Source organism: Scylla paramamosain, chromosome 34, assembly GCF_035594125.1.
Source record: "Scylla paramamosain isolate STU-SP2022 chromosome 34, ASM3559412v1, whole genome shotgun sequence".
In the NCBI taxonomy this organism is placed as follows: Eukaryota; Metazoa; Arthropoda; class Malacostraca; order Decapoda; family Portunidae; genus Scylla; species Scylla paramamosain.
The window spans coordinates 15,167,169-15,180,034 of NC_087184.1; the positions used below are offsets into that span (position 1 = coordinate 15,167,169).

The 12,866-nt window shown below is 38.1% G+C and overlaps 1 protein-coding gene across 1 annotated transcript in view; it reads right to left on the reverse strand.

Annotated features, from left to right (window-relative positions):
• LOC135090262 (voltage-dependent calcium channel type A subunit alpha-1-like) overlaps window positions 1-12,866 on the reverse strand; it is a 290,421-nt gene that overhangs the window by 70,984 nt on the left and 206,571 nt on the right. Inside the window, exons 11-18 of the mRNA XM_063986871.1 lie at window positions 12,677-12,742; window positions 12,156-12,257; window positions 8,226-8,261; window positions 3,030-3,117; window positions 2,463-2,590; window positions 1,956-2,178; window positions 1,257-1,461; window positions 718-936 (exon numbers count right to left, since the gene is read on the reverse strand). Coding sequence (XP_063842941.1) covers window positions 718-936; window positions 1,257-1,461; window positions 1,956-2,178; window positions 2,463-2,590; window positions 3,030-3,117; window positions 8,226-8,261; window positions 12,156-12,257; window positions 12,677-12,742 — 1,067 coding nt within the window. The remainder of the gene's footprint in view (window positions 1-717; window positions 937-1,256; window positions 1,462-1,955; window positions 2,179-2,462; window positions 2,591-3,029; window positions 3,118-8,225; window positions 8,262-12,155; window positions 12,258-12,676; window positions 12,743-12,866) is intronic.

Below are 12,866 nucleotides of genomic sequence, written 5' to 3' on the forward strand. Positions count from 1 at the left end.
TTTTGCAGATGAAGGTCAAACAATATGCATTCCTATTCATCTATGTAAATGTTTAGTAATATGCAATTTTCAAGACTAAAAATAAGACTGAAAAGTGCAGATTTTGTTATCATCATGTAAAGACACAAAGAAAACTACATATACTCATAGTAATGCTCATTCACATCCCACTGAAATATCGTCTTCACTAATATGAATATTTTGAAATGATTTCCTCATGAGCATAATACAAGGCTTTCATCACTGCTCATCAAATTCTATTCAACCATTCACTACTAAAATATCAAGTGTTGTATATATTTACAATGTTCCATGGAAGTATTTATATACACAATACCCAATGGTCATTATATATCATGTTTCTGAAGAGTTTACTGAATGAGATATAGTTACAGATATAAAAATACCTCTCAGAAAGGTATATGAATTCCATTTCAACAATGATTTTCAAGCATCTACATTTCACTTCCCATAACAACGAGAACTATGAGGCACACGTGAGGCCCCTGAGAATGGTGAGCAGTGCACACCATGACAACAGTACACTTGTATGCGCATTCCCCACACCAAGGTGGAGGGCGAGAGCAGAGGCACTGACAGAAGGGAGTATTTCAATATCTGGGGAAGCTTATGAGGGAGCCTGAGAAACCCAAGACTAAGATTGTTTTATTGTTTTCTCCCACCCTCATGCAGCTTAATATCTTAAACAATACTGACCTCCTTGTCCTCTTCCTCTTGCTCCTCTTCAGCCGCTGTCAGCTCCTGTGCGTTGGCCAAGTTGTCGACAGCAATGGCCAAGAACACATTCAGGAGGGTGTAGTTACCAAAGATCACCAGAATAATGAAGTACAGACTGTAGATCATGCCAGACTTTGTGCCACCCTGGGAGGCAATGCCCTGGTACATCACTTCATTCCAGTCCTCTCCTGTCAAGATCTGTAAGGCAATGAATGCAATGAGATGTGGAGCAAGGAAGAAGTGGGTAAAAATTACATCACAGTTTTTTTAGCTGTTTTCATTACATGACGTACAATTATTAATGTGAAACTTTCACTTTGAAAGATGATGCAGATATTACTGTATGTATACTGAAAATACATTAAATCATGAATGACTAGATGATTCTGAGGGAGCAATGAAAATTACATGACATGAAAAACTAATAGGAACATATGACACTAATACATAACCAGTCTTTACAATATACATTCATGCAACAAACACAAAAATCTTGACAATGACCACAGTGGACTCACCTGAAATACAGTCAACAGTGCTATAGAAAAAGTGTTGAAGTTGGCAAGTGGTGTTTCTTCTGGGAAGTTGAAGGAGCCACCGAAGAGTTGCATCCCCAGCAGAGCAAAGATGAGGATGAACAGGAAGAGCAGGAACAACAGAGAGATGATGGACCGCATGGAGCTCAGCAAAGAGATCACCAGATTGCGGAGTGATGACCAGTATCTGCAACACAAGGATGGGTCAGCACCAATGATGTCTGTCTATCTATACACCAAGCTGGCAAGCCCATACCAGGTGGCCCAGACAAAGCCCCACACAGATTTACAAGCTTAAAAATACCGGAAAATGCAATAACAGAAAAATAGTAAGTATAATGTATGGTTGATCATTATGAGTTTTCAAGCTCTGAATAATTTTCAAGGAACATTTTAACAAGACTGACCTCTATACAAACACAACTACGTAACTTTTAAATATAAATTACAATGATACAGCTTTGAAAAGGAATATTCTTTTCAAGAAATGGAAACTCACAAGAAAAAACATTTTGGATTCAGACTATTGCAGTGAACTTGCAGTATTGGTGTGGTAACAGAAATTATGAACATCACATCAAATAACAATACAATAATTCAATTTGCTTAATGAACCAGTTTAAAAAGTCACTTATAAACCAGAAACACCTTATATAACACTGCTGATCCAAACACACTTACTTTGTGACTTTGAATATTCTCAGCAGTCGCAAAGCTCGCAACACTGAGAGACCAAAAGAGCCAGACTTGAAGGCCGACCAGACGACTTCAAATATTGAGCCGCTGATAACAACACAGTCAAAACGGTTGAAGGAGGACTCAAAGTATATTCTTGGGCCCAGGGCGTACATCTTAATAAGCATTTCAGATATGAACAGACATAAAAATATAAATTCTGCATAGTCTGGAAAAGAGAAGAATATCAAAATGAGAATCACAAGTTATTGACATGTAAAAAAAATTGTATGTTAGTGAAGAAAAGATCTTTAAATTAAAGACAGTAATGCACTAAAGACACATGAACTTAATTAAGAAACTTTTATACAGACCATATTAATATTCTACTTTGGCAAACTTAAGTACTTCATAATTTCCTCACCAAAAAAAGTACAAATGCACTTATAATCATTCTATGTAGGCAAACTTCAGTATTACTTCATACAAGCACAGACACACTTCTAATCTTACACAAAAACTTGGTGAGAAACGGCGGCTGGTCGTAGTGTTCCGCAGCAACACAGACTGTGTTCAGGAACACCAGGATGATGACGAACCAGTAGAACCACTGTTGCTTCACGGTCCGCCGGATGCCGAACCTGAACACAGGTATTCATTAGGGCCCGGAATGTTAAGAGTGGAAATTACACACCAAAATGCTAGGAATGGAAATAAAATGCTTAGATAAAACCATTGTACTCTAATTTTAACTGGCTTACAGAAAGATTTCATAAGCATCCCCACAGGAATCCCAAGTGGTATGCATGACAACGTAACATAATGTAACTTTCTGTATGAACTACTTTGTTACTCAGCAAAGTGAAACTAGAACAGTAAGACTCCATTAAAAACCTTCATTTATGGCAAATAAGAATGTTCACACAGACAGTTTCCATTCTAATAAAGAGTTTGCAAAATGAACTACATAGAGGATAAGTTTTAAGTTGTACTTTCTTTACTATTCCTTTTTATTATTTCACCCCTGCAAAAAAACAAATTAAATATAGTTTTAAATATCAGCTTTACATTGATGCTTACCTTAATGTTTTCTCTGCTTTCCAAAAATTTGCACAGGCACCTTGCTTTTTAACTTTGTTTTTCAGGTATGTGGCTCCTCTTGACACACCTGAGCAAGGATGAGGCTGAATTAAGACCTGGCACCCACTACTTGGCCACAGTAACAGTAATACAAATACCCTCTAAATTTTGTTAGCCCTAAAATAAAACTAAAAGAGTTATGAACACTACTGTATCATCTACTGTTTAAGGGTTTTCTTTTGTAGATACTAGTAAAAATACAACTTCCTTTATGTCATAACTTTGAGGTATTTACAAAGATGCCACTTCCCCTGTACTTCTACGATAAAGAGCCGAGTGATGCAGGACAAGGGGAGGCCACAGGGTGCAGGCTGGGGGTCTCTCCAGTAGTGGTGGGAACACAAGGCAAGAAGGAAAGTCTAAGAAAAATCTACAAAAACACAGTACAGTATCTAGAAGTCTTCTATATTACAAAATGTGGAAAGTATTCAACAGCACAATAACACTATAGTTATGGATATACAGTATAGTTACAAATGAAAATAGGTTTTTCTTAAAGAGAAAGACCAATCTTTTGGACAGCCTGGACTAGTTACTACATCGTTAATATGAAAAATAATGGTATCAATGTAGTATATTTCTGGTGCTGGGATTACTCAAAGCTAGTCATCTTATGGGCATTAAGAGTCTACTTGGTGTCGTCACCTTGAAATACCTCGGGTGTGTAGGGTCTGGATAGCAATACTCACTCCAGGTTATCAAAGAGCTTAGGCACAAGTAATATGACTGCAAACACTCAGTCCTTCTCACTGCTGCTTGAAGTTCAGGGAAACGCTCCTAGGCCCAGAGTGAGCTTATTGAGGTCATGCTAGTAACTCATACTTCAGGACAAAAAAGACTCATTTATATTTTGGGGTTCACATAAATAAATAAATCAGCTGAACATGACCAAGTTATGTAACCCCAAAAACAAGATCAAAACAGGCAAAAGGTGGTGATTCTTAATTCACTTGACTAACACGTCTGCTTAACCATCCTAGAAATTTTGCCGGAAAATTCCCACCGTGTTCCTCGAGCCTCAGCACCCAGCAGGACTCCCCCGCAGAGAACAGTGTGAGAGGATTCCTTGGACAGACTGAACAAGTTACATAGAGGGAAAATCACCAGACAGATGAGATGACATTACAAGATAAGAACAGAGACAGCAATGCACAGGGAAGTGATGCCAAGACAAGAGGAGGCATGGCCAAAGGAAGGGCTGCCTGTGGGGAGTCCTGACAGAGGGCAGCCGTCAGGTGGAGTGCCTGGCGGTCGTCTCCTCAGGCTGTCTCCTCTGACCCAGGACGTCTCCCGGGCCAGGCGAGTGGAGGGTGACGCACCACGCAGGGCTGCTGAGGCTCAAGATATGACCAGGAAGGAGCTTCACAGAACCCACTGAATTATTTTATTATGAAACACTCAGAGGAGCAGTTTGTAAGCAAAGATGAACAGCAGACATGAATATAACAAATTACAGTCCTTGTGATTATATGGTTGAGCAGATTCTTCTAAGATGAACAGAATTAACAGAACTCATGTTTAAACAAAATCCTTGTCCAAAGAGCTCAATAAAAAACATATTCAAACTTTATGAAAGGGATATTTTTTACATATACTTACTTGCATCAAAATCAATATCACAATTTTACCCAATATCAATTATAAATAATAACCAAACAATGTATAAACTAAAAAGAACTGAGGTGATAAAAGTAAACTTAATGACTTGTATGATGTCAACTTTCACAGTCCTGTCTTTCCTTCCCAGTGACTACTAAGCTGCTGATCCTCAAACCTTCCTTATTTAGTAACCCTTCAATTAATCTGCCAGGTCCAAAACAGCAATGATAACTCCTTTAAATATTCCTCAAAATTCCTGTACATAACAAATTACCACAAATATAACTGGTCTCATCTATAAATTGAAGAGTTTTAAGCTCCCACTGTCTTGTAAAACCTTCATAATATAAAGAAAATAATGCTGATAACAATAGTGACAACATTAATCTTTCCCAAGTCTAACTATTCCAAGGCTACAGTGGGAAACAAGGTTACAGTGACCAGTGATGCTGACACTGCAACACTGCAACACACTATTCAGGAGCCACAGTGTTGAGGAAAGTGAACTATTTAAAATTTTACATCAATTAACTCATTCCCCATTATTCCTACTTCATTATTACAAGTCTAAATACAGTCTGCACTACTTTTTACTAATTTATAATAACTAAACAGCAGGCAGCTATATATAGGTCTTCATAAATAGTATTCTGACACAACGGGAGTTAGTATCCTTTAATCACTGCTTTCTTTATCACTTGAAATTCATAGGTAAGGTAGATGTGCTGTGGATCAAGATGTGTCAATAACAGCTTAGGCAACGCTGGCATTTTGAAGGGGCATTCACAGATCTGGAGATGGTGTGTGGTAAGACTGATGGGAATGCAATGTGTTAAGTATTTACAGGTTCACGGGGTTAGTGAGTTGCTGAGATCAATGATGAAATTTCCTTGGGAGGGTAAAGTAAGTAAATCATACATAACAATAGAAAAAGGAATACTGAATGGCATCTCAACAAGACACATGACACCAGCACGGATCACAAGAGTGCTGCCTCTTCTGCTGTAAAACTAGTGTGCCAGGAACACACTCAACAATTTAAGCATAGGACAAGTTCTGCACCACAGTTACTCAGCACTTGGGTGAAGAAAGGGACACGGGGGAATATTTACAAAGACACACTTGTCATGATGGAAATGTGTGACGTCACTGGGATAACTTGATGGAAGCAGTTTGTTATACACAGAAAATCATGGGTTGTGTATTTTAGTGATTTGTTAAGGGAGAATCAATGGGGGAGGAGGAGATCATACCACTAATGCCTAGAATCTCACTTAGTATAAAGTTGCCAGGTTAAGCCACTAGTGACTGAGAGATGTTAGTGAAGTCTTGGTACACCTCATGTCAAACTGAAAGCCCTGTAGGTATGTGTATGGAAACATTAATGTATCATATATATTGTATGTGTGTGGTTATACATGTACAGGTATCTATGTGTTATGAGAAGTATATGTGTGAGGGTACCACTCTACATTTAGTACTGTGGAGGCCAACCAAGGAGCCAACACACACACACACACACACACACTCACACATGCACATCTTAACCTCACAACCTACAAAACAGAGAACTAACCCCCACCACTCACAATGAAAGGATATGACCTGCAAAACAACCAGTAATCTCCAAACCTCTATAACAGTTTGCTGGCTTTCCCTGTTAGACCAAAGACTCTTCCTTTCCCTGCATCTGACCAAGGCAATTAAATAACCAGATTCAGAGAGCTTCCATATCTTCATTTATGCAATCATAACTGTTCTTCTTTCATCCTTATGTGCAGCCACCCTTCCTCACTCCACACATGTCCCTTACATCTAGCACTCTCTTGGCACTGCCTATTCCTCCTGATAATGGTCTTCCTCTCAGCCTCACACCTCTCATTCTAGAGTTCTTCTCCATTCCCTCCTCTGCATTCTCTCTACAAGCCAGGCTATCACAATTCTCCCTCTTCAGTTCAATCTACAGACTCTCTTCCAACACCACAGTTCCTTTGCACTTCAGCCTTTTTTTCCATTCACTCCAGGTGATCTAAGTCTACTGCTATTTTAATGATTACTTATAATAGTGGGATGTATATTTTTTTTTCAGTACACTTGATCTTATTTTCCAAGCATCCAGTAAGGATGGTCAAAATTCTTGATTTTCATTCATTTACTCCTGATATGCTATTTTCATTATTTGTATAACTAAAGGCAAAAAGTGTATTAACCAAAACAATATGGATTCTGTTCAACTAATTTACTACTTAAGGTTTTTCAAATATCTTATAAAAAAATTAAAAAGATAATAACTGAAGATTAAAAAGAAAAAAACTTTGCTATATTTCAAAACCACTGGTATGTAGTAGTAAAGAAAACGTGAAATATTCTAGGTTTGTACATAGAGAAAAATTCATAATTTTAGGTATGTAAAAAAATGGTACAGAATATTTGAGAACAATATGTTGGAGTAAGGATAAAATTTCATCATTGTATGTACGTCAAAAAGTGGCACTGAAAATGTGGCCACCAGCAAGCAGCGAGTGAGGGAGGCAGTGACTGAGTGTCTGTCCAAAAACATTGGTCTCTCTGGGGGAGGCTAAGCCAGGGGCAGAAGCCACGGCTGCATCTCAGACTTGAAAACACAAACACAGATATACTAAGGACTAGGAAAAAAGAGGGAAAAATCTGGTACATAGGGAATGGGCATGATAGTTTCTGTACTGATCAGAGTCTCCTGACAGAGCAACCCTTGGAGGCTTTCATTAACAATTCTAAGGCTGAAAATAATCATTAGGTCAATATTAATGTTATGACATGGAGAACTGAACCCTTACTGGCAGTGAGTTATAATAGTCTAATGTAAACCCTCTCCACATCCATATATACTTATGTTTTAGATGACTGCTAGTATACTCTAATGTCTTAGTACAGACTACAGACTCTATGTAAAGACAGCATCAACACCACAATATGCTGACCATGTCACTCCAGCACGTCCTACTCAATGCTGCTATGAGGCGGCTGTTATGCTGGTGTGCTAATGCTAGAGGGACGCGTGGCCTCGTGTAGGTTCAGTACTCAGAAACAACATGCACTAAATACTAAAGAAAGGCTCAGGATGCCAGATTAAGTATATTGCACTACAATTCCTCAACTTTTTCTTTTCAATTAAAGGCAGCTTTGAAAAGTTTCCTGTGTTCACAAAAAATTCTGATTTGGTCATGTGTCAAAAAAGTAACCTGAGTAAAAATCATAGAATTTTTTGAAGCTTCAAAAATTTATGGATTTTCTCCAGTTAAAAAAAAAAAAAATATCATAAATATATAAAAAAGACAAAAATGCACATCAAAGTTTGCTGTAGATATAAAATACTCATCATATTATGAAATGTAGCAAAAGCTTCAAAATACAATTGAGTACTAAAGCTTCAAAATACCATACACAGTCGCCTAAAAAAATGTATCAAATTAGTACTGCCGGACAATCTATGATAAAATGGGTTTACGACAACGTCTATAATGTAATCTAGGTTTACCATGAGGTGCGTACCAATACCTTTCTTTTTGGCGTGAACTGCGAGAGAAAGGGGGGCTGTTAGAATGAAAAATTGGGGGTCTGGTGTGAGGAGAGATCTTAGTAATATGTACACATGGAAATAATTCCTAAAGTAATAAAATATAGGTTGAAGTAAAAACTATAAAAGAGGGTCACTAAGTTAACCAAGCTGACCTGGATGAACCAGAGCCAGTAACAATAATACTTGGGCACCTCTGTGTTCTCATCATGCTCTTGTGAAAATGTAACACACTGGAAAACATTATGAAGAGGAAACTTCTAGATTATTTATTGCTGGGAGGCAGATTCCTGGTAGAATTTATAAGGATCTACTTCATGAAAAATCTTTTTATAATGCACAAAAGTTAGTGCTGAGCAGACAAGCCTCTCCAGGGGGCAAAATGACCCTGTATTTGGCGTGGTGAGCTCCAATGGTGAAGGAAACACTGAATGCTGACTGACTGCTGGCTGGGTACTCTCAGTAATAACATGACTTTTCTCCTACTGTCTGGAATAATTTTAACGTAATTTATCCAAATTACTGCGCCAATAACCTCAACCCACTCATCAGGGACTGAGACTTGTTTTCTGATCCTGTGCACTGAACCACAAAGAGGAACAGTAGTGCTGTTTCTCCTCAATAATGTTCACAACACTGGCATTAATAAATACCCTGCACACTTAAGAGTAACAAATCAGTCTGATGAAAAATTCCAAGACTAAGTTGTATGGAAAACTGGTAAGAGAATTTTCATTGACTATGGAATGTAGCCAAGAGGCAGGTGGTGCTCTGCCCTGTGGCAGTGTGGTGACTGCCTTCAGTGGTGACTCAGTCCATATGCACTCATCCCATGCCTCACCATTCCCACACAATGGGATATTGGGGCAGGTACTGCTGTGTGCTGCTGCTCAATGGATCAACATGGCTGGATATAATGCAGTAATTCATTCCTTAAATCTCAAGTCCAGGAACTAATCTGGAACAGCTCACTATAATTTAATCTGACTTCTTCCTTCACAATGATGTGAAATGTTCTTCACTATGTACTGTCATTCACACAAAGATGGCAATTTTTTCAGTTTTAGTTTACAGGCAGTCCTTGATAAAAATGAATATTTGGATCAACTTGGAAAAGACAAAGAGGAGAGACAGAGATGAGTGTTGTCATGGAGCACCTCTCACTTGTCTCTTAATTTCAATTTTCACACTAGATTTGTGCTACAAAATGCACTATAGTTTGCCAGAACACTCAAGGATATTCAATTAAGTGTTACAAACTCCCTTCAACATAATTTTTCTTCCTTTTCCTGTTTTCCATGTTGTATCGGTGGCAAACAGGAAAGTCTGGCCAATCCATACTCTTCCTCTGGGGTAAACAGCCAACACCAGTGACAGACAATGAGAACAATGAGAACCAACATATTTTGACTTAGAGAACAAGACTAACAAACACTAGCTAGAGAGAAAAATATAAACTTGAACATTTGGAACCCTAAGTTAAAATATCAATGCATAAAACATTATATGGCCTGTAAAAGTAATGTGAAGTCACACTCCTTGAGATTGAATGGTAAAATATGCATGCACACATGCATCACTGGGATATTATTGTTTAGTGTTGACTTTTAGAACATACACACACACACACAGACATTCAATTGATGCAGTCCACTGAATCCTGTGTTTATATGAATGAAATGTGTGGTTACCTGCTAGCTTGCATACTGACTCTCCCTAGCAGTGAAGCACAAGGACTGCCTGCACTTGGTGATTACTGAACACTACATCAATGAGCCTCCTTTCTGACTCACTGACTGACTGAGTACTACGACTCCAACAGAATACAAAAAAGAATGTGTCTGAGAGTCAAATATGTAAATTCTAGTTGATAATCTCACCTATATGCATTATGGTGGGCAGTTAATGAATGAGTGGTGAGTGGCACAGCTGCGGCCACACTGACAGGTGGATGAGGTGTGTGAATGAGCCGCGCGATGTCAGGTGATGAGCCGGGAGTCACACACTGAATGACGTCAATAGCAAAGTAAAAAGCAGGACCAAAATTCTGCCTGCCCACAAACACAACCGACAGACAGGAAGCTGCCGGTCGCTGCTGCATCGGACCGGTTACAGTCATGGACCAGTCTTGAAACTTTTGATCAGACATTATCATTTGCATGGACAACAACAAATGGAATCGACATAAGAGTAGCACTTTGACATGGAGACTGATAAACAAACAGTCCATCCAGGTTCAGAATAAAAAAAAAAGAGGGCCCAGTGTATTATATGGAGATTGTATAAGGTATTAGAAGATTCTCTGCTGACATATGAACAGTGCAATACTACACACACTCCCATACCTGTGTTTCCATTATTCTTTGTGCCGAATGAAAAGTTTAGTGACGCTAGTGCATAAAGCTGGTTAATGGTGAAGTGTGCAGTTACTCCAGGAAGACACTGATCAAGGCAGAGTCACACTATTAAGGGTCAGTAGGTGCAAAGAAGATCAGGTGTATCTAAAGTGCATTGCTTCGCTGTGGCATGAATTTGATGAACAAAAACAAAAACAGCTGAAGGAAAAACGCAACTGTCGGCACAAAGAATGCATTAGAGACACAGGTCAGGGGGGGGATAACTCAAAACTTTGGATAATGCTCCTGGAAAAAATGTTGCTGGGAAACTGTAATACATTAAAGATTGGCAAGAAAAAACAAAAGTTACTCATGATTGCACTTGTGAATTATACACTATATTTGATTTCTGAGAGGTGTTATAAAATGTTAAAACTCTTGCATTATCCAAGTCTTCTGAATCATCGTGTTATCTCTCCAGCTGGTATAGTCGTAATAATAAAAATTCTACACAGGAAAAAGTAGTAGTAGGTGTATGTACAGGCAAGACATTTTTTGTATAGTAGTATGTATATGAATATATATAGTATAAATACATATGGCACTTCTAAGTTTAATAAGAGAATTTAAGTAAGTAAAACAAAAACTATTTAGTGGTGACCATTCAGATTTTGAACACTGATTGCAGAAGACAACGAAAGATGACACAAACAAGTGAAGCATGACAGCAACACTGAAAGGATCCGAGCGACCCACACAGGGACAGTGTGTTCATTAAGGCTGGGGAGCCGTGTTAGTTTCTGGAGCTCAGAGAGAGTGGGAAATTTTTGGCCTGAAATCAGAGGAGCATTAAGATGGGGAGAAAGAAAAAGGTGATCTGTGATGACGACAACAAAGAAAGAAGCTGAAATTTTGAAAAAGCAAGTCAGCCATTGCACATGAAAAAAAAAACAAAAAAAAAAACAGGTGAAAAATGAGTGATTTTGATTAAATACAATGAGGGATGATCATTGGGTTATGATCACAAGAAATAAAGATGAGAAACTGAAAAGCAATCAGCCATTGTACAAAAACTGACAGAAACCAAATTTTTTAAGAACTGCAAGAAAAAGATGATTTCAGATATATACAATGAAAGATGATGACTGCTAAGGCTTGTTTGTTGAGAGACTAAACATCCATTCATGCACGATAAAGCAAATAATGAAACTCCATCCCAGACAGAGGCTCTGGGATTTGTTTATTTACAGAAGAGGAACAGAAATCACAGCTGAGAGGTAAGCAAGAGCTGCACAGTGATGTAGACTTCTCAACTCTGCCACCGGAAAGAAAAACGAAAGCCTGGAAAAGAGATTACGCGTACAAACGCAAGATAAAATAACAAAACAAAATAAAACACAGTAACTCAAACCTACAAATATCTTGGCAAATCAGATGCAATGGAATGAGGAAATAGGCCTGAAAAAAAGAAAAAAAAAAAAAAGAAAAGAAATCATAAATGGAACAAAAGATACTTAACAAAACCAATGGCAAAAATAAGGAGCCAAAGAAGGTAAGTCTTGACAATCTACTCACCATCATCATCTTCAGCCTCATTATCCTCATCTTCAGTGTCTGTGCTTTTACTCTTCCCTAAATGTTTCAGTTTTTTCCTCTTTGCTGCTGCTCTTCTCCTTGCTGCAATGGAAGGGGGAAAGGGAGGTGACTTAGTGTAGAAATACTGAACACACAGATCAGTCATAAACATTCACGTGTAGCAATACTGTGCAGGCGTTTCAGGATTTACAAGTGCTAAAATAAGGGTTACATTAATTTTCTCCCTTATCCTGATTTACGAGTGATCAATCTAAAGTGGAAATAAAGAAACGAGAAAAAAAATTATCAAAAAAATACTGAAAATACAACAAAATATTAAAAACTACATTTGATTCTGACTTACAATACTTGGATTTATCAATATCTGTTAGGAAAAGCATGTAATTCACTTGTAAATACTGAGCTTCAACTGTAATAATAACTACAGCTTGTTTATATGCATTAGCTTCACTAGGAATATGTGGATGTCTTTACGAAAACTACTGCCATTGAACACTCACACTCACCCTCCATTATGTGAGCCTTCTCCTCGTCTGTTGTTCTCTCTTCAGCAAGAATCACCTCCTCTGCAAATGACGGACTTGATAAATACACACACACCCTTTGGAATCTAGCCTATAAGTCCTATCTCAAAATGCTTCTCGTTTCTCTGACTTTACAATTAATCAACAAATATTTAGCAGTAGTATG